At 39.1% G+C, this 23,313-nt stretch overlaps 1 protein-coding gene across 1 annotated transcript; it reads right to left on the reverse strand.

The window, feature by feature from the left end:
• Positions 1-3,663: 3,663 nt before the first annotated feature.
• LOC135470759 (threonylcarbamoyladenosine tRNA methylthiotransferase-like) lies at positions 3,664-16,545 on the reverse strand. Its single transcript, XM_064749798.1, has 15 exons — positions 16,380-16,545; positions 15,892-15,993; positions 14,929-15,092; positions 13,616-13,682; positions 12,898-12,974; positions 12,229-12,272; positions 10,487-10,590; positions 9,717-9,883; positions 8,828-8,973; positions 8,392-8,452; positions 7,250-7,372; positions 6,123-6,185; positions 5,348-5,431; positions 4,424-4,606; positions 3,664-3,768 (listed from the first exon to the last, which is right to left on the reverse strand). Exons 1-15 carry the CDS (start codon positions 16,543-16,545, stop codon positions 3,664-3,666), a joined length of 1,656 nt encoding a protein of 551 aa, XP_064605868.1.
• Positions 16,546-23,313: the final 6,768 nt, after the last annotated feature.

Consider the following 23,313-nt stretch of genomic DNA (forward strand, 5'->3'; position numbering starts at 1 on the left):
GCAATAAGTATATGGTTTACAAATGTTTATTTTTGATGAATTTGGCATTTGTGTGCATTACTTTTGTTGTTCTCATCTGGTGCATCGATAGATATATCAGAATAGACTGTATCTTGTACTCCTCAGCTACATTGCATAAGCTGTATCAGTCCTCCACAGCTGCAGTGAGCAAATATCTGAACCCGCGGCATATGTCTTTTACAGTTGTTATTTGCAAATATCTGAACAACTTGTGTCTGTCCTCCACATCTGCTATGTGCAAATATCTGATCGACCTGTGTCTGTCCCTCAAAACTGCTTTTTGAAAATTTCTGAACAACTTGTATCAGTCCTTCATAGCTGCTATTTGCAAGTATCTGTACCTGTCCTCCATAACCGCAGTATGCAAATATCTGAACAGCTTGTATCTGTCCACCATGGCTGCTATGTACAATTATGTGAACAGCCTGTATCTGTCCTTGATAGCTGCGGGGCCTTCGTGGCTCAGTCGGTTAGCGTGCTAGCGCAGCATAATGACCCAGGAGCCTCTCACCAATGCGATCGCTGTGAGTTCAAGTCCAGCTCATGCTGGCTTCCTCTCCGGCCATACGTGGGAAGGTCAGTCAGCAACCTACGGATGGTCGTGGGTTTCCCCCAGGCTGTGCCCGGTTTCCACCCACCATAATGCTGGCCGCCGTCGTATAAGTGAAATATTCTTGAGTACGGCGTAAAACACCAATCAAATCAAATCAAAATCCTTGATAGCTGCAGTGTGCAAAAATCTGAACATGCTGTATCTGTTCTCCAAAGCTGCAATTTGCAAATTTCTGAACCTGCTGAACAACCTGTATCTGTCCTCCATAGCTGCAGTATGCAGATATCTGAACAACCTGTATCTTTCCTCCACAGCTGCTGTGTGCAAATATCTGAACCTGTATCTGTCCTCCATAGCTGCAGTATGCAGATATCTGAACAACCTGTATCTTTCCTCCACAGCCGCAATGTGCAAATATCTTAACCATACAGTACAGTATCTGTCCTCCACAGCTGCTGTGTGCAAATATCTGAACAACCTGTATCTGTCCTCCATAGCTGCAGTATGCAGATATCCGAACAACCTGTATCTTTCCTCCACAGTCGCAATGTGCAAATATCTGAACCATACAGTACAGTATGTGTCCTCCACAGCTGCTATGTGCAAATATCTAACAACCTGTATCTGTCCTCCATAGCTGCAGTATGCAGATATCTGAACAACCTGTATCTTGTCGTCCACAGCTGCAGTGTTCAAGTATCTGAACAACCTGTGTCTGCCCTCCAAAGCTGCAGTGTGCAAATACCTGAGCAACCTGTATATGTCACCCAGAGCTGCAGTATGCAAATGTCTGAACAATCAATATCTGTCATCCACAGTTGTTGTGAGCAGAGAGATGTGTCTGAACAAGCTGTATCCGTCACCCACAGCTGTAGTACCTGAGATAAATTTGTGAGCTTTGGCAGATTAATGAATATATGATATTCAGATAGTCAGACAATGATTGAAGATAACACAAAGTAGTCTTTAACGAAGGTTAGATTGCTTAGTGGAACAGCCAGAGCTGCAGAATCCACACATTCTGTATCCAAGGATGGGATGCTTTTGGGTCAGTAATAAATATGTTCACCACATGGTGACTGTTTCTAGTACAATAACCAATACTATGACACCATGGAAAGTCAACCTGGGCAGATACTATTGACTGATTGTTGGACAAAAATTTTTTATCAGGATCTCAGATCCTGATGATCAAAATCCAACTTTATCTTGCTATCTTCAAATAAATGCCCTGGCCATGGAATCTTGAAGCTTAGATGGTCAAACTCAGTATTAATTTCTATTCTTGTATTCTTGAGTACAATGTAAAACACCAATCAATCAAATAAATAAATAGTCTTAATTTCCAAACAGTTCATACTGCTAAAATTGTGACTTTTGGGGCAAACTTGAAATTAGTTCTGTGTGATCCTCAAGCCAGTTGTATTCAAGGCGTTCAAGACTTCAGTGGGATAATAAAATTTGCTTTAAACCTTCCACATATAAAACTTCAGTTCACCAAGTGATGTTTTACTACTGATAGCAGAAGGTAAATACACTCAAATATCTCAATTGCCACAATTTATAATGACGTCGGTGAATATTAAAATGTGGGGTTGAATGCCAATCATTCATTTTCAAGGTACAACACCAAACAACCAGTTTCATGCATGTACATTCATAAAATCTTTAATTAATATATCTTACATTATGTACATTAAAGAGGCATTACTCAAAAGTAACCCTTCCAATCTAAACCTTCCCAGTCATTTAGGATGGAATCTTTTCCTCCACTGGAGTATTTCAAAGCTCTAGTCCCACTTATGTATAATTATCTTGTGTACCAATAAAGAAGATTTGACACACATGTATTTGGAAGCAAACAGAAACCACCTGCACAAGGTGATCAAAGGCTAAGTTGACTGTAACTGCCATGGAGACACATGAGAAACATACATTACTATGGTAGTCATCTTAGACTACGATAGCTTTACGCAAGAGTGTGCTGTAAATAAAGTATTACAATTTGTGGTACCCTCTGATCGCATAATAACCTATCCAAGGGTACCATCTTTTGTTGTATTTTATTCTCTATGCAATGGTTCCAAATTGGTGCCTGTGGTGGAAAGTCTCAATAAAGTAATGTGTATAGACACATTTGTTTTAAAAACTGGCAATACCACTGAAGATAAATTTACATGCACAGCATGTAATTTTCTACAAGTTTACTTTACCCACGGTTCCAGATCTTAGTCACAATTTCACTGAGCCACTCAGTACTAAGCTATCCCTTTATGCTGACAGAGAAGCCAGGAAGTGGCAACGTGACAAATATTCGTCTTTGGTCAACTTCTAAAGAACACAAGAAATCTTCAGACCAGGTACACCTAAGTACAGTTTCTTGGAAGATTTCACTGGCTAAACCACACAAGGAAGCACAGCACCTTTCATCCAATGCACCAGATGAAGTGAGAAGTCAATAAACTTACTACATTAAATACAACAGAAGGCCTTCTGTTATTGTTGTTCAAGGTGATATTTTGCTCATTTAACATGGCAGCTTCCAATTCACCTCAGCAGTTTTGCCGTCTTCACAGGGACTCGTATCCACCTATGAGATGGCAGTTGATGTATTCGGAAACTTTTGGTCCCACAAAAATATAGAAAAAAAAAGTCACTGACCACGGTAGTTTGAAGTGGGTGTAGAAATTTTTTTTTTTTAATTTAAAAGCTGACTGTTAAAATGTTCACAGACAATGATCTGTACATCCTCAAACTTCTCGACAGGTGGCAATCCTAATTCAACAAGCTAAATGATCTCCCTCCTTATTTAACATTCTGACATGTCCACCCATCACAAGAAAGTCAGAAATATAAAACACGGATGTAGTACAGTTAATGTTGTTGAACTAGTGGCACTCTCTAACTTGTAGGGTTTCACAAGAGTCATGAAAGCTTCCCAAGGTACCACATGTAGTAAAAGCAGTGTGTGTGTGAAGTTGAGTAAGACCTGACACAGGATAGAGCCAAACTTTCCAGATTACAAGGCAGATGCTCTGTCTAAGCAGGCCCGCTGGGATTTTCCACTCTGTTTACTGGGTCATACTTCATCACCTCAACAGGTTGGGCAGGAGATACCACAGTCTGAGAGTCACAGCTACACTAACCACAAACATGGAAAGCCAGAATAAATATCCAGATCTTGAGGACGTATCCTGAAAACAGACAAAAACAAGCAAAATTCACAGATTTTATATGATATCCCACACTACACGTGCAAAATGGGACAAAATTTGCACAGAAACCAAAGAAACTCTTGACAGACTAAGAGAGGCAGATGGAGGGAGACAAACTCAATATATCCTTCTGTTCGTGACCGCTTTGGTGGCCTCAAATTTGGGAGATCCCGAGATCAAACCTGGATTGAGTCATACTAAAGACTTTAAAAATGGTACTTGGTGCTGCTTGCTTGGCACTCAGCACTGAGAGGTTAGAGCAAGGAAATATAACTGTTAGGCCCAGAGTGATTAGGTGGGGTATTACGTCTGGTGTCTTCCGCATGATGCATCAGTGGCGGCTGAACTTTGGCGGCATGGACTCGCCCTGCCACAAGAAGACACAATATATGTACACAGACATGATGATGCACCTGATCTCATATTCATTCACCTCATATCAGGAAACTGCCCAATATTTTCTATCTCAGAACATTTCAGTTATTACATCTGTGTTAACAGAAGATCACAAATTCTGTTCTGAATAAGGGCATCCTATGAATAATTTTAAAGTTCAAATCATATGAACAATTTTAAAGTTCAAATCAGTTTCTCTAGGAACTAGAGAGGCTCTCAATGGCTTTTAAGTGCTTACCTGGAAAGTTTGTGAGGGCCTGGTCACCCCAGACACCTGGCCCTGGGAGAGGGGAGGGGGTACCTGGGGTCTGACTGCACTCTTCTCACACAACACCTCTCCCATCAGATAATGTTCTCCAGTCTTCACAATCCTCACGTCCACCATCTTCCCTAATAATGTGTCCTTCATTGGCACCAACACCTAAGACACACAAACCAGTATTAAATCATTTCTCCTTGTCACCCAAATTAAAAAGGTCAGAACCACTGCCTGGTCTCAGTATCTATATGTACACATGTACATCTTTTAGCTTCACAGATTCATTCAACTGATGTTTCAATGACATACTAAACTTTGATTTGTGGCGTACTCATTGCATAATCTGCAAACACTACTTTAAAGTTAGGAAAATCCACATATACCATATTTCACCTAAAGTTTGGTATATAAAAAAGCACATAAAGGCCTTCAACTGATACTCTTGATAACAAAAACTGAAGTTTTTCTGATAAGAAATTAATTAAACTTCCCCAAAACTAAGTCATATTTCTTGTACCTTTTTGCGCGCAATAGATATTGTCTATGTTATAGTTTACAACATTTTGTGAAAGTGGGCTCAGAAGAGGTTCTTTAAAGTGGAAGAATCAATCAAAATCAAGCAAAATGTGTCACTTGAAAAGTGCTCAACATCAGGTGAAATACAGTAACAGTATGCCAGAAACTGTCCCTAACCCCTTTGGAGATCTGAGGAATCTAGATATTCTGAGCACAAACCCTGCATGTCAAAGGCCGGGATCATTTAACAAGACTTGTGATTTGTGCCTAATTTACATATAAAAGTTTTCAAAACACCTGGCAACATCACATTATACATCACTTTTTACATGATACTTTATCTACACCAGAATCTTCATACGAATACACGCTTTTGTTAAGGAGTACCTGCTCATAAAACTTGTTGTGTCCCACATAGTGCTGCTTATCGTGGGACACCTCTGTCACCAATATTTTCTGGTGTTCACCTAGCTGAAAACAGGAAGAAAAGACAGGTTATCTACTTGATTCAAGCTTCTCACTTTTTTGACACTTGAACTGCTATGGAACCCTGTTTGTTAGATTAAGCCAGCTGTTGTCCAACAGCCTCGAAACAGCACTTTACTTTGCCTTCAACAGTTAATTAAGGAAGAGCGCAAAGTCTAGATTTCTTGGAGTCAATACTTCGTCACCGGACAGAGTCTCAGGTTTGGTGTCTCTTTCATGATGGTTCAGTGAGGCAGCACTAGCAGTTTGCACAGATCTATGAGGAAGGGATCTGGTCATTTTATTTCCTCTCAAACCGTAGAGAAATTTTGTAGAGCTATACTTCTGAATATAATAACCATTTGCACGCATTCATAAAATAACTTCAGTTTAGTTCTTTCTGAGGTCATTCGCTAATGTGTCTGCTGCAGCCACCATTTTTAATTTTTAGTAAATTCTGCTTTGTGCTCCTTTTCTCAGTGAGAAATTTGATTAGTGTTTGCTAACAAATACATCAAGGTAAACGATAAGAGAATAATTTCCTTACACTTCATGGCATTATAAATTAGCACTAGCACACAAGATATTTGGATCTGTACTGACATGTACAGTAAAGTCGCACCACACAAAGTGACGAAGTATCGCTGTATTTTAAGGAGTGATACTTCTCTGTTCTCTACCCAGCAGCAATATTTACCTTGTGTTCATATGGGTGGTAAGAGTGGAAAAGCTCTGATAATTTTTTTGTTCTCTTCTTAACCTGAAACAAAAATGGACACAGTTGATTATTGTGCATTGATCAATTCCATGATAAATGAATTTCTAAAATGAAATCAAAACACTTAGACAGTACACAAGCAATACAGCTGTGACTTTTGGTGTAGCCCGCCAACAATTATCCCATTTGTTCAGCAATGTACATTATCAGCAACACCTAGTGTCAACAGACTTTCTCCTTTATTCTTATGGCTAAAGTGATTTTTTTTTCTTTTTTTTTTTTGATTGGTGTTTTACGCCATACTCAAGAATATTTCACTTATATGACGGCGGCCAGCATTATGGTGGGTGAAAACCGGGCACAGCCCGGGGGAAACCCACAACCATCTGCAGGTTGCTGCAGACCTTCCCACATATAGCCGGAGAGGAAACCAGCCTGAGCTGGACTTGAACTCACGGTGACCGCATTGGTGAGACACTCCTGGGTCATTAGGCTGCGCTAGCGTGCTAACCAACTATGGCTAAAATGAGGACAACAGAGTGAATCCCAGTGAGGCAATGAGGTTCACTAGCCCATGAACCATAAAACCATTTACATTTGCCTTCATTTCAAGTAAATCACTTCTGACACGTGAACACCAATTTCAACGACCCAGAAAATGGCAACAAGGAAGTTATACCATAGGGATTTGTGTCTCTACATGTCTCATGCACATCTAGTCTTAGAGGGGGACCTCCATGACCTAGTGGTTAGTATGCTAGCACAGCACTATATCCAGGGAGCCTCTGACCAATGCGATTGCTGTAAGTTTGAGTCCTGTTCATGCTGGCTTCCCCTCTACTCGTACATGACAAAGTCTGCCAACAACGTGGACGGTCGTGGCGTTTTCTCCCACCATAAAGCTGGAATATTCTTGTTTACAGAATAAGACGCCAATCAAATAAATAAATGAAAAAAATAAATAGTCTAAAAGTTTCCTAAGACACTAGACTTCTATTTCACAATACCGATGTCCAAGGGGAAGAAAATGGCAACTGGAAGGTTAAAAATGGGGCCTGACAATCCCACATCAAATAGACTGCCACCCTCCACATGTTATTTATTACCTCTTGTGTTGTACATGTACGAGGCATTCTGGCTGCTGGTGTTCCAGGCCGTGGGAAAAACTGGTTGATAAACAAACTGGGGAATTTGTATTCTTGCACTAATCTGTAGGTCTCCTCAAAATCCTGAAAAAAGAGAGGAAATAACACATGAGACTTTCATCTATAATCAAAAGTATAATCTACGTTCCATAGTATCAGAAGTACATATATACAGAGCCATGTGCCACGCTCCCTGTACATGATTCTTTACCTAGGTACTACCACTGCACCTTGATTGGTCCATACAGTCACGGCAATAGCTGTGATCTGACATTTTCTACTGATAATGTTACAATGCATTTTGGCAAAACTGACAGTATTTGCTGATGGTGACAACGCAGATTACAAATTATTTCCCATAATTCCTCAGTATCACCATGTGTGTTGTTAGTAATATTGCCCCAGTCATCTATCAGACCAGCGGGCGTAGAGACATGTGAACTATCATGTATCGCAGTGGTAAACTTCTTTTTTATGTACTTCTGGTACCGTCAATGCACATGTACATCAGTATCAGTATGTGTTTGTCAAGTTTGCTGTGAAAGCCTACAATTGACTAAGCCAACCAATAACCAATCCCAGTAATGTCGACAATCTCTTAATATCTGAAGAAAGACATAGTCCTTGCTTGTCTGTTGTTGATCTAACTAAATACTTTCTTATGTATTTAGGGAACTGAAGCCAGAGATCAACTACATATGTCCCCCATTTTCTACTTCCTGTCCAAATCGGTTAAAATCTTCTTATTTGAGCTCTTCCTCTTCAATAGACTTTCATCCAATTCCAGAAGCTTCAAATCAAGTCAATTTCAGGTTTTCAACTTCATTCCAAATCTCTATTCTGATTGGTTCTAGGATTTGACCTTTTGGCTTGACCTCCAGTTCTGCAGTTTGTCAGATACCTGGCACAAGGATACTTACAAACCCGATTGCTGTCATATATGCGAAACACGACTTAGAAGTACAGTGATATAGATCTATCAAATAAATCAATAGTTCATTTCACCTTATTCAGCTATTTTCTCATTTAAAATGCCTGGATCTTGTCTTCATTCCAAAAACCCACAAAACACATGCTACAAAGGAAAAACAAAGATGTTTTACCTGTTCAGTTTCTGTAGGGAAACCACAGATAATATCTGTTGCTATGGTAACACCAGGTACTCTGTTAAATGAAGACAAAGGCCAAATGAAATTAATCTAAAACAGTATCTACTTCCTATATATATATATATATATATATATATACATATATATATATATATATAAATGTTATTTAAGGCCTTACTCAAGAATTTTTTACTTCTATAATGGCTGACTGTATTTATTGATGGAGAAAACCTCTATACCGCATATGGTCGCATGAGTGTCATCAACCTTTTACAGTAACGAAGACCCAACGAACAGTGAGATCAAGTGAATCTACACAATTTCATATCTCTATAATAGCTCACAGCACACTGTGGAGTAATGACAACAAAGGATATGAGAGACAGTTCGAGATTCATTTCAGTTAGGCTTTTGCTTTACTGGTTGTTACCTCTGTTGTAAGAAGTTGACAACATGTTTGAAGTCAGCAATACAGTACTCTCTCTTCATGTCCATCAGAACGCTGTCTGAGGCTGACTGTACAGGGACATGAAGAAAGCTGTAGACACGCGGATGACTCAGTATCCCTGACATTTCCTGAAAGCACAACAAACATTTAGGTACAGTTACAAATATAAACCCCATGAAGGAATATGAAACCAACAGCGCTTTTTGTGGACTTGATATGTTTTTTGGAGGAAAACATTAAAGAACATTCTAAATGCTTTTATTTATGTATTTGAGTGGTATTTCATGGAACTTTAATCTTTTCACATGTTTGCAAGGTGTTTAACCCAGGACAGTCTGAGTACTCTGTGTAGCCAGGTAAAATTATATGTTTTGTGAAGTCATGAAATTGGTCAACAATCAAATATACAGGCATTTATTTAATGACTGTAAATCTTCAAACTTTTCAACCTCTAAAACACTTATTTCAGCAGAATTTATGTACACAATTATTAAGGAAATGACGCTAAAAGTGATTTGTGTGTGTGGTCACTAAAGATGCAAGCTTCATAAAACTGTGCAAATTATTTCTCTACACCCTACAGTTCTCACAGAATGTTTCTAAATTTTGGTCAGAGGCAGCTGAGAAGATTGAATTAGGGTATTTGATTGATGTTTTACGCCGTACTCAAGAATATTGCACATATATATTATGGCGAGAGGAAACCGGGAAGAGCCCAAGGGAAATCCACAACCATCTGCAGGTGACTGACCGGCCTTTTCACGTATGACTGTAGAGAAAGACAGTCGAAGTTGGATTTCATTAGTGAAAGGACCCTGAGCCATTGTGCTGCACTAGCAAGCTATCCACTTGGCCTTGGAGTTACCAGTACCTCTAAATGTTCCAGTATATACGGTGGATTGGTCATGCCTAATCGTAACATGGCACCCTCTGGAATGGTCTCCACCAGTCGCCATAGCAGCTGAGGCAATGTAACTCCAATGTCTCTGCCATAAGCCCCTGTGTCTTCAGATGTCAACCAGATTTCAACAACACCCTCTACAGAATAAAGAACTTTGTGAGCAAAAAATAAGACAAAACAAGAGAAGAAAAAAAACAAGGAAAAAGTAAGAAATCTGTGTCATTGAGATGTAATTCTTTTCAAGTATTAATTATTTGTTGGACTAGTGTTTTATGTCGCACTCAAGGATATTATACAATGGCAGCCAGAATTATTTCCATTTCCACTGATAAGCTTCGTAAAGCAGAGTATTAAGGTAACTCCAACAAAAGATACAAGGTGATGAATGATCCAATATTTCAGTTTTATTTAAACCATTTTGAAATGCTTGGCCAGCATTATGGTGGGAGGAAATCGGGCAGAGCCCAGAAGAAGTCCATGACCATCATCAGGTTGCTGGTCAACTTGTTTTCAAGTAAAAAAAACCTTACGAAATACATGGAGCTTCATATCAGAAATTTTTAAAGCCTTTTTTAACTTTTAGCAGAGAAATTTCAACACTGATGACAACAATAAATAATTCCGGTTTTTGCCCTTACAAAAGAAAATAAAACTGCAAAACAGACTGCAGCCTTATGGTTGTTACATGGCGAATGAGACTTATCTGCCTTGTAGGGAGACAGAGTTGAGAACTGACTTGCCTTCAAACGACTGCTTTGCCCTGTTAACAATATCCTCTATAGGGTAACTGCCCAGTTCTCCTCTGGCATGTTTGGTTTTACAATATGTACACTGGTTGAGACACCTGTAACAAGCAATCCACTCTATTGACAATGTCAGTTAAATGTACAGCGTAACTGTCCAGTTCACCTCTGGCACGTTTGGTTTTACAATATGTACACTGGTTGAGACACCTGTAACAAGCAATCCACTCTATTGACAATGTCAGTTATATGTACAGCGTAACTGCCCAGTTCTCCTCTGGCATGTTTGGTTATGTACACCAGTTGAGACACCTGTAAACAAGCAAATCCAGGCTCCTGACAATGTCAGATATATGTACAGTTCACCTCTGGCATGTTTGGCTTTACAATATGTACACTGGTTGAGACACCTGTAAACAAGCAAATCCAGGCTACTGACAATGTCAGATATATGTACAGTTCACCTCTGGCATGTTTGGCTTTACAATATGTACACCAGTTGAGACACCTGCAAACAAGCAAATCCAGGCTATTGACAATGTCAGTTATATGTACAGTTCTCCTCTGGCATGTTTGGTTTTACAATATGTACACTGGTTGAGACACCTGTAAACAAGCAAATCCAGGCTACTGACAACGTCAGTTATATATACAGTTCTCCTCTGGCATGTTTGGTTTTACAATATGTACACCGGTTGAGACACCTGTAACAAGCAAATCCAGATTATTGACAATGTCACTTACATCTACAGCATATATGCCTATCTATACTCTAACATATTTGGCTGAGCCATGCCACAATGAAACTAAACCATGGTATTTATGCAAAAACAATTCTTTTCAAGGATTTCCCTGATGGCAAACATCAGGATCAATGTTCGACTTCTTTCCTTGGAGTTCGACTTTCCTTGATCGTATCACAACAGTTTCCTGTTGCAGCAGGCAAATCTGGACAATGGCATAGAGTGCTGACTAATTAAAACACCATGCCAAAGACACCAGCTCACTCAGCCACACAGTTAATCATCCCATTCTGCTTTGTGTGAGATCATAAAGTACTACAGCTGCCAAATTTGAGAAGCTCAGTTTGACCATACTACTGGATGAACCCCAGGCTCTCAATAACGAGCTAGACACTCAAACCTGTCAATCTTTCATTTATAGATTAGAACAATTATTTTATTTTTTTTTAGCAGTATGGTGTGTGCCACTTGTCAAAGTTATGCATTTGTACAACAGAAGCCTGGATGTGAGGATGTTCCTACCCTGTGTTGAAGGCTATAATCTCTATCAAAGGGTTCTTTTTAACTTTGGACAATGCCAGGGATGTGAGGATGTGCCTACCCTGTGTTGATGGCTATAACCTCTATCAATGGGTTCTTCCTAACCTTAGACAATGTCAGGGATGTGAGGATGTGCCTACCCAGTGTTGATGGTTATAATCTCTATCAATGGGTTCTTCCTAACCTTAGACAATGCCAGGGATCTGAGGATGTGCCTACCCAGTGTTGATGGTTATAATCTCTATCAATGGGTTCTTTCTAACCTTAGACAATGTCAGGGATGTGAGGATGTGCCTACCCTGTGTTGATGGTTATAATCTCTATCAATGGGTTCTTCCTAACCTTAGACAATGCCAGGGATCTGAGGATGTGCCTACCCAGTGTTGATGGTTATAATCTCTATCAATGGGTTCTTTCTAACCTTAGACAATGTCAGGGATGTGAGGATGTGCCTACCCTGTGTTGATGGCTATAATCTCTATCAATGGGTTCTTCCTAACCTTAGACAATGCCAGGGATCTGAGGATGTGCCTACCCAGTGTTGATGGTTATAATCTCTATCAATGGGTTCTTCCTAACCTTAGACAATGCCAGGGATGTGAGGATGTGCCTACCCTGTGTTGATGGTTATAATCTCTATCAATGAGTTCTTCCTAACCTTAGACAATGCCAGGGATGTGAGGATGTGCCTACCCAGTGTTGATGGTTATCTCTATCAATGGGTTCTTCCTAACCTTAGACAATGCCAGGGATGTGAGAATGTGCCTACCCTGTGTTGATGGCTATAATCTCTATCAATGGGTTCTTCCTAACTTTGGGCAATGCCAGGGATGTGAGGGTGCCTACCCTGTGTTGATGGCTATAATCTCTATCAATGGGTTCTTCCTAACCTTAGACAACGTCAGGGATGTGAGGATGTGCCTACCCTGTGTTGATGGCTATAATCTCTATCAATGGGTTCTTCCTAACTTTGGGCAATGCCAGGGATGTGAGGGTGCCTACCAGCTGTTGATGGCTATAATCTCTATCAATGGGTTCTTCCTAACCTTAGACAATGCCAGGGATGTGAGAATGTGCCTACCCTGTGTTGATGGCTATAATCTCTATCAATGGATTCTTCCTAACTTTGGGCAATGCCAGGGATGCTCCGCCTATCTTTTTGCCATCTTGTTTCTTCTTCCCAAACAATCTGACTGTGTGACCTGCAGAGTAATAACAAACAAAACATGCGCACTTAATATGATATCAAGTTATGAACTGCTATGGAGAAGATTTTCATCATAAGGTAGAGGTCAGGTTTTTGAATGGAAGAAACTAGTGCCCAAGTAAACCACCTCCCCCCCCCCCCCCCCCCAAAAAAACCTCCTGCTTAAAGCTGCAGATAAACCAGCAACAGCTGGATTTGAACCTGCAACTGCAGTGACAACATAGCTTTAGGCAATTTATAGAGCCATAATATCACATCTTGCATGTACAATGTCATTCACATTTTTTTATCCTCTGTTAATTTCTATTAATATAGCCAAAGTTCTGCCATATTACATGAACCATATTTTCACATCAGGAAAAATTATATAAGAACAAAAATGATCTGATGATGAACACTGCAACTGCATTGTTTAATTTTTGTTCACAGCTTTGCTGTTATGTAGCATGTTATGATAGCTCAGAACAGAAGAATCTCAAAACAAATTTTCAAAAACTAAAATTTAATACCAAATAAAATACTCATCGTGAGTGATCATAAAATTGCAGCCAAATTTGTGGTAAATGTAATTATTCTCACAACAGCATTATACAGCTGTTGTGGCAAAGATTACTCATTCAAACTGACTGGATTTACCTTTGAGAGTTTCCTCCACAACTTCCACAACACGATCAATCTGTTGTACTCCTATGATACTTAAACCCTACAATAAAAAAAAGTATAAAGATGTATACATAAATATACATGGTGACCTCCATGGCCCAGGTGGTTAGCTTGCCAGTATGGCACAATGTCCCAGAAGCCTCTAACACGATAGCTGTGAGTTCAAGTCCAGTTTATAATGGCTTCCTCTCCGGCCATACGCAGGAAGGTCTGTCAGCAACCTGTCCATGGTCACCGATTGTCCCCTGGCTATGCTTGGTTTCCTTCCACCATGATTCTCTCTGCCGTCATACAAATGACACAAAAATATATACACACCTTAATATTTATAGGTACCTATCATATTCTTTGACTGTGATCCTATTTTCTGTCAAAATGTTTTTGGTATATATTCAAGTTACATTTACAGTCATACTATATTTTACATTATTCAATATTTGTGTGTCTATTTTTCATTTTCTGTAAGTATAAATATAACAAATTTCACCCTACGCTTTAAGTTTCTGTGTTTAATCAATACAGCATTAGATGATGTGGCCTCTTTTTGTATGACAGAAGCATGGACTTTCAAGTTTGTCCTTATTTCGCCACATTGACCACTGGCTGCAAGTACAAGGAATCTTCTACAAGAAATCTTCTATGAATTTTCACAGCGCTTTGAAGATAATGGCCAGTGTTAATATATGGTTAGCTTTCACAGGGTTGGTTGAAATAGACTAGTGCACTCAAGGAGAGATAGAAGAATAAATGAAATTTGGACACTTCGCTCAAGCAAAATGGTCTAAACTTAGATTTAGTAGCACGACCAAACATAATAACCTGAGCACAACACATGGTGCACTTTTTGAGATGTCACTCTCACATTTACATTGACGCCGTTTTCACTGTTATTGGCATAATGCCGGTCGCCGTTTGCAGGTGAAATATTATTGAGTAAGGCATAAAACACCAATCAAATAAATAAATAAGTCACTGTTATTGGACAACACTGTTACTTTGTACAGGGGAGCTAAAAGTGTTGTTTGGGCACTCTCTGTTACATTTCCAGCTACTCCCCACCCCAAGCCCCATTAGAATATCTTTATCAATCCAATTAATTTTTCCTATCTTATCTCAAAATAAAATGTGTGTATTAAAGGAGGGGACAATTTTGGCAAAGTTTCCATACTCTCGTCTTAAAATCAAGAAAGTTTCCTTTTTGCACTGCTAAAAACATGAAGGGATCTGTACTTCAGTAGATAGTCTCCCTTTACCCTCCTGGGTAGTACTGGTGTTACCTGTCTTACCTTGACATAGTCAGCTTTAGGCTGCCCCTGGGGTACACACCCAGCTAATACCACATGCTTCCGCATCTCCTGGGCTTTCTTGATTTCATTCCTGAAGTGATCTTCTGCAGGGTTCTTCACCGTACAGCTGTTTAGCAGCCACAGATCTGCAGCTCGACTGTCATCTGCAGAACACATGAAACGCCGAGTCCCTATTTCTTCAACAGATTTCCATGTTTATGGTTGACTTTGAAAGCAACTTACCCACTTTAATATTTTTATCATGGCAACAATTTATGCTTTGTCTGGTTTACTAGCACCATGGCTTCAAAGAAAGTAAAAATAAAAACAAAATATTCTTAAAACAACACCAGGTAAACATGCGAACAGGTTGAAGAAATAAGGTATGCAGTAAAAACAAAGAACATATGATCTGATAGACCACGAACAAACAACTACAAATACAGAAAAATGCCAGACAATGTCATGGCTGAAATATCATGACTGAGCAGGATTTGAGCCTGTGACCCCACTGGTCAAGGGTTTCAGGTACCTGTATAATGTCAGAGGATATTAAACTTTACTTCAATTATGTCTCCTAATGTAAACAGGACAGTGTCTGACGGTCACAATCCAGTGCTACCTAATACACCTAGTCAAAAACGAACATTTGCACACTAAATTACCTTTTTATGTTTTTTTCACAAGAATTTTATAATTACGGACTTCATTCCACAGACAATTTCATACTTTCAGCGCAGCCCTCAAAATGTTGGTCCACCATGAATCCAATGTGGGTTTACCTCCATAAATCAAATAACTCAAGAATGATTCAAGAACGATGAATAACATGCTTTATGCTTTATGCTAAACACATACATATGATCGTCAACCACACAAACTAGAGGTAACAGACAGAACTACAAAGGTCTCAGAAGCCTCTAAACTACATGTAATCCTAGGCTCTCTCAAATAACTGCATACCTGTGATAGTGTAACCATATGAAGCCAGTTGACCAGCCATATATTCACTGTCTGAATTGTTGTGAGAACAACCCCATGTCTTCACATAAATTTTCTGTGTGCCTGTAATCGGAAAACAGCTGACATGGCATCATATGTTGCAATTCCCAAAATCAACAAACAACAATTATTCTTTATACACATAAATATATCATTTTCAATAAAAAGATTTTTTTTGAAAGATACAAATGCTTCAGGCCAATCTTAATTTAGCCTAACCTTTTATTGACCATGCTTATGAAAACAAAGATTCTGATAGCAATAATTATATATTATTCATAATAAATTTTGAAATGAATTGTATGTGAATTTAAAGAATTTTACATGGTATTGTACATTACAACAAGTTACCTTATTCACTGTCAAGTGACAACTGAACAAAAGTGAGACTCACTCATTCAGTCAACATTGTAACTTGAAGCCATTTACTCTGAAGCTGTTAAGCATACCTGGAATATGGCTGTCAGCCACTGGTGCTCCAAACGCCTCGGATTCTATTCTTGATTTCTTCAGCCTTGTCACTACATGCTTTCTTCCAGTAGGACGTGATGTATTGTCTGCTGTTGATACAATATCCTCAATATCTTCAAGCTCTGTTTCACTGGTGGTCGGCATTGTGCAGTATTTAAGACACCATCAATGATAAGATCACTGAAAAGAATAAAAATAATCAGTTAACAAAAGCTCTGTTTTCATATATTTCACAACCATCCTGAAATTTCATGTGTTATCCAGGCAAGGCACCCCTTTGCTGTTAGTGTGGAGATAAATTTTTCAGGAATTCAACAAGCACTTTGTGCTTTAGCGAGATAATTGCGCTCCATGTGGTGAATTTGCATCACTCAAAGTAGACCACCAACAAGAAGTTCTCATGTAAGCCTAAGAGTGAGCTGTGACATCTCTGCTAAACTATAGTCAATGGCGTCATTGCACAGACTGTGCATACCACACAGAGAAAATTTCAAACATACTGAGGTTGGTTGCACAAAACTGCTCTCCACTTATTAAATGCTCAAGAGACTGGAGAAGTTCTGCCAGTTCTGGATAATTATCACAATATTCAATTCACTTTCGTGTTTAATTTATTTATTATTTATTTGATTGGTGTACTCAGAAACATTTCACTCAAACAAGGGCGAGTGGCGTTATGGTGGGAGGAAACCTGGCAGAGCCCAGGGTAAACTCATGACCATTCGCAGGTTGTTGTCAGGTATTCCCACATGCGCCTTTTACGTTCATTTATTTCATTTATATATCTGATTGGTGTTTCACGTGGTAGGCCTACTCAAGAATATTTCACTCATATGACGGCGGCCAGCATTACGCTGGGAGGAAACTGGGCAGAGCCCGGGGCAAACCCAAGACCATCGATAAGTTCCTTTATGTTACTTTTTCTCACAAATGCTAATTTGTCCCTCTACCATCTCGAACCAACAACCAGTACTGGATACGAATGCCGTCATTACTAAGTGTCCAAATTTCGTCCCCTGAAATTAAATTTAAATCCGCATTACATCTTAATTCCAGTTCAGCTATTTACAACTGCTAGACTTATAGCGTACGAATAATTGCATTATATATATATATTCATCCCTGTTAGTCATTTTTACCTTGGAAGGTAAATCAAACTAAGAATAATGTAAACAAACGTTTTTCCAGCGACACGAGGGACTCTGACAATATTTCCTCCAAGCGCTGAAGAGTTACAGATATTCACTTTTTAGACAATTTTTCACGTTTCACAAAATATTCTTTACGGAAATCTCTTTCTTCTAGATTCTAATAAATCGAGCTCTACTCAAATGTCCACATATAATAGAATTAAATGAACACCTTCGTATTGTCGTATTTCATGGGATTAAGTTTAGCGATTTTAGAAATATATTACGTAAAGAATTGCTACAGAAGAATTAGCTACGGTCATTATCTGGAAGAACAATGCTCAATAAGAGAATATGACATACTTGTGCCTTGCCTACAAACCATGCCTATTGATTGCTAAAACGGATATTTATTTGCACACGTAAAGGCACGGTGTGATTCAGAAAGATTTGAACGCATTGTTTTGATCTTGTTATTTAAACACGTCCCATCCACCCAGTTATCAAGGAGAACAATACCAATGGCAACGGAATGTCCTTAATGCTGGTAATTTCACCGACGATACGTACAAAATCATTCATTTTCGGCAGGTGTGTATCCATGGCTGCAAAACTCTATGCATGGACGCGGCTCACCGAAATTAGCCTAGTAGTATCACTATATACCCCTTGCTGTGATTTGTTCAAAGGTTCCACAGTTGATAACCCCAGACAACACGGGGTAGGCCTACAAGCCTAATTAATCGGCTCAAAATAATCACGCCAACAAATGGAATGTGAAAAATTTGCCTTAATATATAATTTGTGGTCTGTAGAATTCTTAAATTTGAAAACGTTTTGCTCTTGGAGTTCTTGAAGTTTTTATTTCAAAACGCACTGGGCTATATAAGGCTCGAGACTTGGGTTTTTGGGGGTAATACTCTTGGCCGTAGTTAGTCATTTGGTATAACTCTATCTGTGCCTGATGTGGCTACAGCTTAGACACGTTCCTCAGCTGTATACGCCTGTATAGCACACACCAGCTGTAGCACATACGCCTTGAAACTGGAAAGTTAATGGCAACTGTTGCACATTCATTCGCCAATTCACGAATAGCCAGATCACCATTAACTACACACAGCTATACAGTGGCACCGGAATCTGTCGTTTATATAAAAGATGCTTTTAGTGTCGTTAAGTAATAGGGTTAAAGTTTCGAAAGTGTAATGAAATAACCAACTGGTCAAAAAGCAGGAATTAAGTAAAAGCCAAATTCTTCATCAACTTCGCGAATTGTATATATTCACTGGCATCGGATGGCACTGGCACTTTTCACCTAAATGCGTCGGTGGCATTAGCATTTGTCAACTATCACATACTAGCCAAATGTCTGTCATTATATAGTTCACAGTTTTTGGATTTCAAACAATAAGAGTACACCCAAACTTCACGCGCACATATTTCTCCGTTCAAATTTCAAACCTGAGGGGTTTGTTTTATAATTATAGGTTATGTAATTTTAGGGTATATGGGTATGCACGGCGAAAATATATATATGTGCGCATCATAATACATTCCAGGATTAACAGGTGTTCATTACAGGTGTTCATTTCACGCTAGCCACGTGCATTATATATAATCCTTTATCTGCCTGCGTGGTCGTCGATCTTGACGGTCCGCGGATGCATGCACGTGTAAAAGTTCTCGTTTCGTAATGCATCCTCTATGGATCAACGTGCTTTTCGTCGTCGTCGCATGCGTGTTCCTCGGCATACAGATACGTTGTAAGCTGCCTATACAACCACGTGAGTTTTCCATTTCTACTTTGTCTTTCACTTCACTAACAATCTTGCATGTCGAAGCAACTGATACATATTGGTTGGCTTGTACCTAATCTTTGTATTTTTCATATTTTTGTGTTTTTATCAATAACGAATAAAAAAGAATGCTCAAGAATATTATTACCTAATATATTATTATTAGAACGCGCCAGCATATACTTGTAAATGAATATCCATGACTATAAAGTTTGTACATATATAGATATCACCCGTGTTAATGGAGAAAGTTTCTGTAAGCCAGGCCTATGTCTTTGATTGTCTAGAGCATTTTCATGTAGGCCTATATCATTTTGACCATTTGCCGTTACATTAATTTCAGTTTCTTGGAAGACAAGCCAATCTGAAAGTGAACAACATTCAAATTATAAGGTGAGAAATTATAAGATCATTTTAATATTTAAGTCATTTGCAGCCAATATACATAGACAGAAAAACAAGGACGTCCGTATAATGACACTGTATAGGTCAGCAAGTGAAATATGTTTACAGTTCGACAACCAAACTGCAAAAACAGATATACCTTTCTTCACAGTCTCCTTGATGACATTTATGTTTAACTATTTTTTAACGATGACCCAAGAATTACATACATGTATATAATTATGTATATTTGGGTGGCGTTTTACGCCGTACTCAAGAATATTTCACTTGTACGACGGCTACCAGCATTATGGTGGGAGGAAACCGGATAAAGGCCGGGAGAAGTCAACAACCATTCGCAGGTTGCTGCAGACCTTCCCACCTTTCTTGGGCTGGACATGAACTCACAGCGACCGCATTGGTGACATACTTCTGGGTTATTGCGCCTTGCCTCGGTCCGTATTATATTATATATACGCAAAATAGACTTCTATGGGAAAATATCATTGCAGTTGAATGAACAGTATTGGGAAGTATATCATGCATGGCTGAAACGCAGTCAAAATATTAGACTGCAAGTTTTACAGCCTGGTGGAAAATCTTACTTACCACGTTAAATAAATCACGGTGTGCACTGCATATACTCGTAAATTTTTAGTTAGTGTTTAATAGTTACACCAGTGTGAATTTTTGTGTTACATTCGAAGTTGAACGTACACGTTACAGTTTACAATACTGAAGTTTAATTCAGTTACATTGTCAAATAGTGTGTACTTGGCAAGATACCAACAAGATCGAACTATAGTTTGTAGACTGAATATTAAGCGCGGAGCAAAGAGTAATCTGTTTATTTGTTGAGGCGAGTCTTTCAAATATCTTATATAGCATGTAGTGCCTATAGTTATGAATGAAGAAGTTTTTTTCTTTTCAAGAAAGAAAAATCAAAAGAAACACAAGAACAAATTTTTCAGAAGAATGAAACTTCTAAACTATAATGTAAGTTCCTGCATCCTATATTGCACGCATGTCTCGCTTGGTTTATACCTGTGTCTATCATTACGTTCACGCTCTTTGCAAACGGTTACTCATGAGCTGCATGCAGCTGCAAAGGTATACAGAATAAATATATATTCAGCGAATACCGAATTTGATGACGGTAAATGCAACTGATGGTATTTCACGCAAAGGCAACTATAAAAATGTTCAGTGGATTGTTTTTTTGTTTTTCTTTTTGTGTGTTTTTTTGTACGATGAACCGAGACGCATTTTTGGCTCATTAAATCAAACACAACCTGGTCGACATTTCCATCGCATGTTTCTCCTGTCGATGTCCCCATCACGCCATTACACCACTATGAACCATGATCATCTGTTATTTATTGCTGACTCAAGCCAATACAGATGTACAACCAAATCTTTCCAGGAGTCTTTCTTACAGTGTGTTGCAATCACCCCGCATGCCCATTCATATAGCATGCTAATAACAACAGCTCATTCGTATTCATTTTTTGTTTCAAGCAAAGGAAGTCCGTGTATTGAACATCGCCGAAGAGCAATCTAGAGTTCAGCTTTCTCCAGTTTGCTCTTCGCTGATGTTCGATCTGTTCACTCAATGCATGGTATCACTGACCAGGTGATAATGCGTTAATATACGAGACGGGTACTTAGAAACCAAAACGTACACTCCAAAAATTAATGTGATTTTTTGTTAATTTAAGTGCGTTGTCTAAGTGATGCTGGAATATAGGTTGTTATAACACAATATTCTGTCATATTCAACATAATATCCTCTTAGTCTAACAGAATATGTTGAATTAATAGAATCTGTGTTATATTTAACAGAACAATCTGCTGCAATAACAGAATACATTCCAGCATCACCCAGACAACAGACTTTTTGTCAACATTAACAGATTAATTTTTTGAGTGTATATTCAACTGACATTGCAATACTTGACAATTAAGGTTTAAATCAATGGGAAACCTTAATCTCAATGGACAATTGTTCTTTTGCAATGCACGAGTATTTGGTTATCACCTTGCTCAAAACACCTCATCACAAAGGCAGAAATGAACAACAAACAAGTGTGAGGCCTGGTCGACTTTAGTCGGCAGGGGCTCTCCAATAACATAAGCCACATCGTTCTTCATCTGGTACCTATGTAAGCTGGTGAATGGCTCTTCTGCTACCTTAAGCTGTGCTTTATTTTTGAATATGTGTGTATATATCAAGCTTGTTTGGTATAAAAGCGGTGGTATACTGTTTATATGTATAATGTGGGTTGTGTTGTGTTAACCACGGAACATATACACACATGCATATTATAACTGTATATACATATATATATATGCTTTCCATGACGCCGTTAGCTGAAATAATATCCCGAACTGACGGGGAACAAAAACTATTTCCACTGTTCACGCGATTTTTTTCTAACAGATTGTATGGTATCTAAACCTTTCGATTCGAATAAAGGCAATTGTTCTTTACTTCTTGTTCCATCAGAAACTTCAATCCAAGAGCCATATATAGAAGTGTACAAGTCTCAGTTGTATCTATATACTGGGTACCCCTGGCCATGCAGAATGCCTCATCATGGCAACATGTGACATATAACATTGTTGAGGCTGTGCTAGAAATGTTCACCCTCAGATGAAACAAAAGAAAATTCCTACAATGCGGAATGGAATAATGCCTATAATACGGAATGGAATAATGCCTATAATGCGGAATGTTATAATGCCTGTCAGGCGCAAAGGAATAATGTAGTTAGGTCAAACACCGCACGTATAGCAGATATGGTGAGACATACAAATGAAAGGGTACATTTTCTCACGCAGTGTATGGCACCCCGTTCCATACCAAACTGCCCTGTGTTCCTTTGTAATACACGAGTACTACATAATCAGTTTGCCCACTAAACGTCATAATAAGGTCATTAATGAATCGCTAGGCGGAAAAGATTCCCCTTTAATCTGCAATTCTCCAATTCCATCCATTTAGCTGACGTAACAGAGTGATACACATTTCTATTCTTTATGGACTTCTGCTCGTATAGGGTCCACCAGGATGCATTTATACCGACGTCACATCCGGTCTAGATGATCTTCTTAACGAGCGGGACATCCCAGAACCAGACGCCGATGAAATCACCGTGGTAACAGCCTACTTCCAGCTCAAACCCTTCAAAAAGGCACCCTTGGTCACATACACACCCGATCTATACCATCACTGGATGACCATCTTCTCCAGAATTAAGAATCCGATGGTCATCTACGTGGACACTGATCAGAATTTCCACGCTTTGAACCAAATTCGGAACGCTTTGGTGCCAACAGAACCAGGCTGATAAAAGTCCACCGGTCCGATTTGTGGTCATTTCGATTGAAAGACCGAATCCAAAGGATTTACAACCAACCGGACTATCCCCAGTATAGCCCGAATACGGTGTTACCCGAGTACTCATGCGCTATGCACGCAAAGTTCGAAGCCATGGCAGACGCCATAAGCAGGAATGACTTCCACAACAAATACTTCTCCTGGCTTGACATTGGCCTTTTCAGAGAGGTTATTTTCGAAAAAGACGCTTTTACACTCTCGC

This window comes from Liolophura sinensis, chromosome 7 (assembly GCF_032854445.1).
Source record: "Liolophura sinensis isolate JHLJ2023 chromosome 7, CUHK_Ljap_v2, whole genome shotgun sequence".
NCBI classification, from domain to species: Eukaryota; Metazoa; Mollusca; class Polyplacophora; order Chitonida; family Chitonidae; genus Liolophura; species Liolophura sinensis.

Excerpts from the sequence above, each read along its gene's own strand:
- LOC135470759 (XM_064749798.1), bottom strand. The coding sequence starts at position 16,545 with ATGCCGACCACCAGTGAAACAGAGCTTGAAGATATTGAGGATATTGTA. Across the intron at positions 15,093-15,891 it reads ATATGGTTACACTATCACAG|ATGACAGTCGAGCTGCAGAT; the intron begins GTATGCAGTTAT and ends TGTGTTCTGCAG. Across the intron at positions 7,373-8,391 it reads TCCCTACAGAAACTGAACAG|GATTTTGAGGAGACCTACAG; the intron begins GTAAAACATCTT and ends CTCTTTTTTCAG.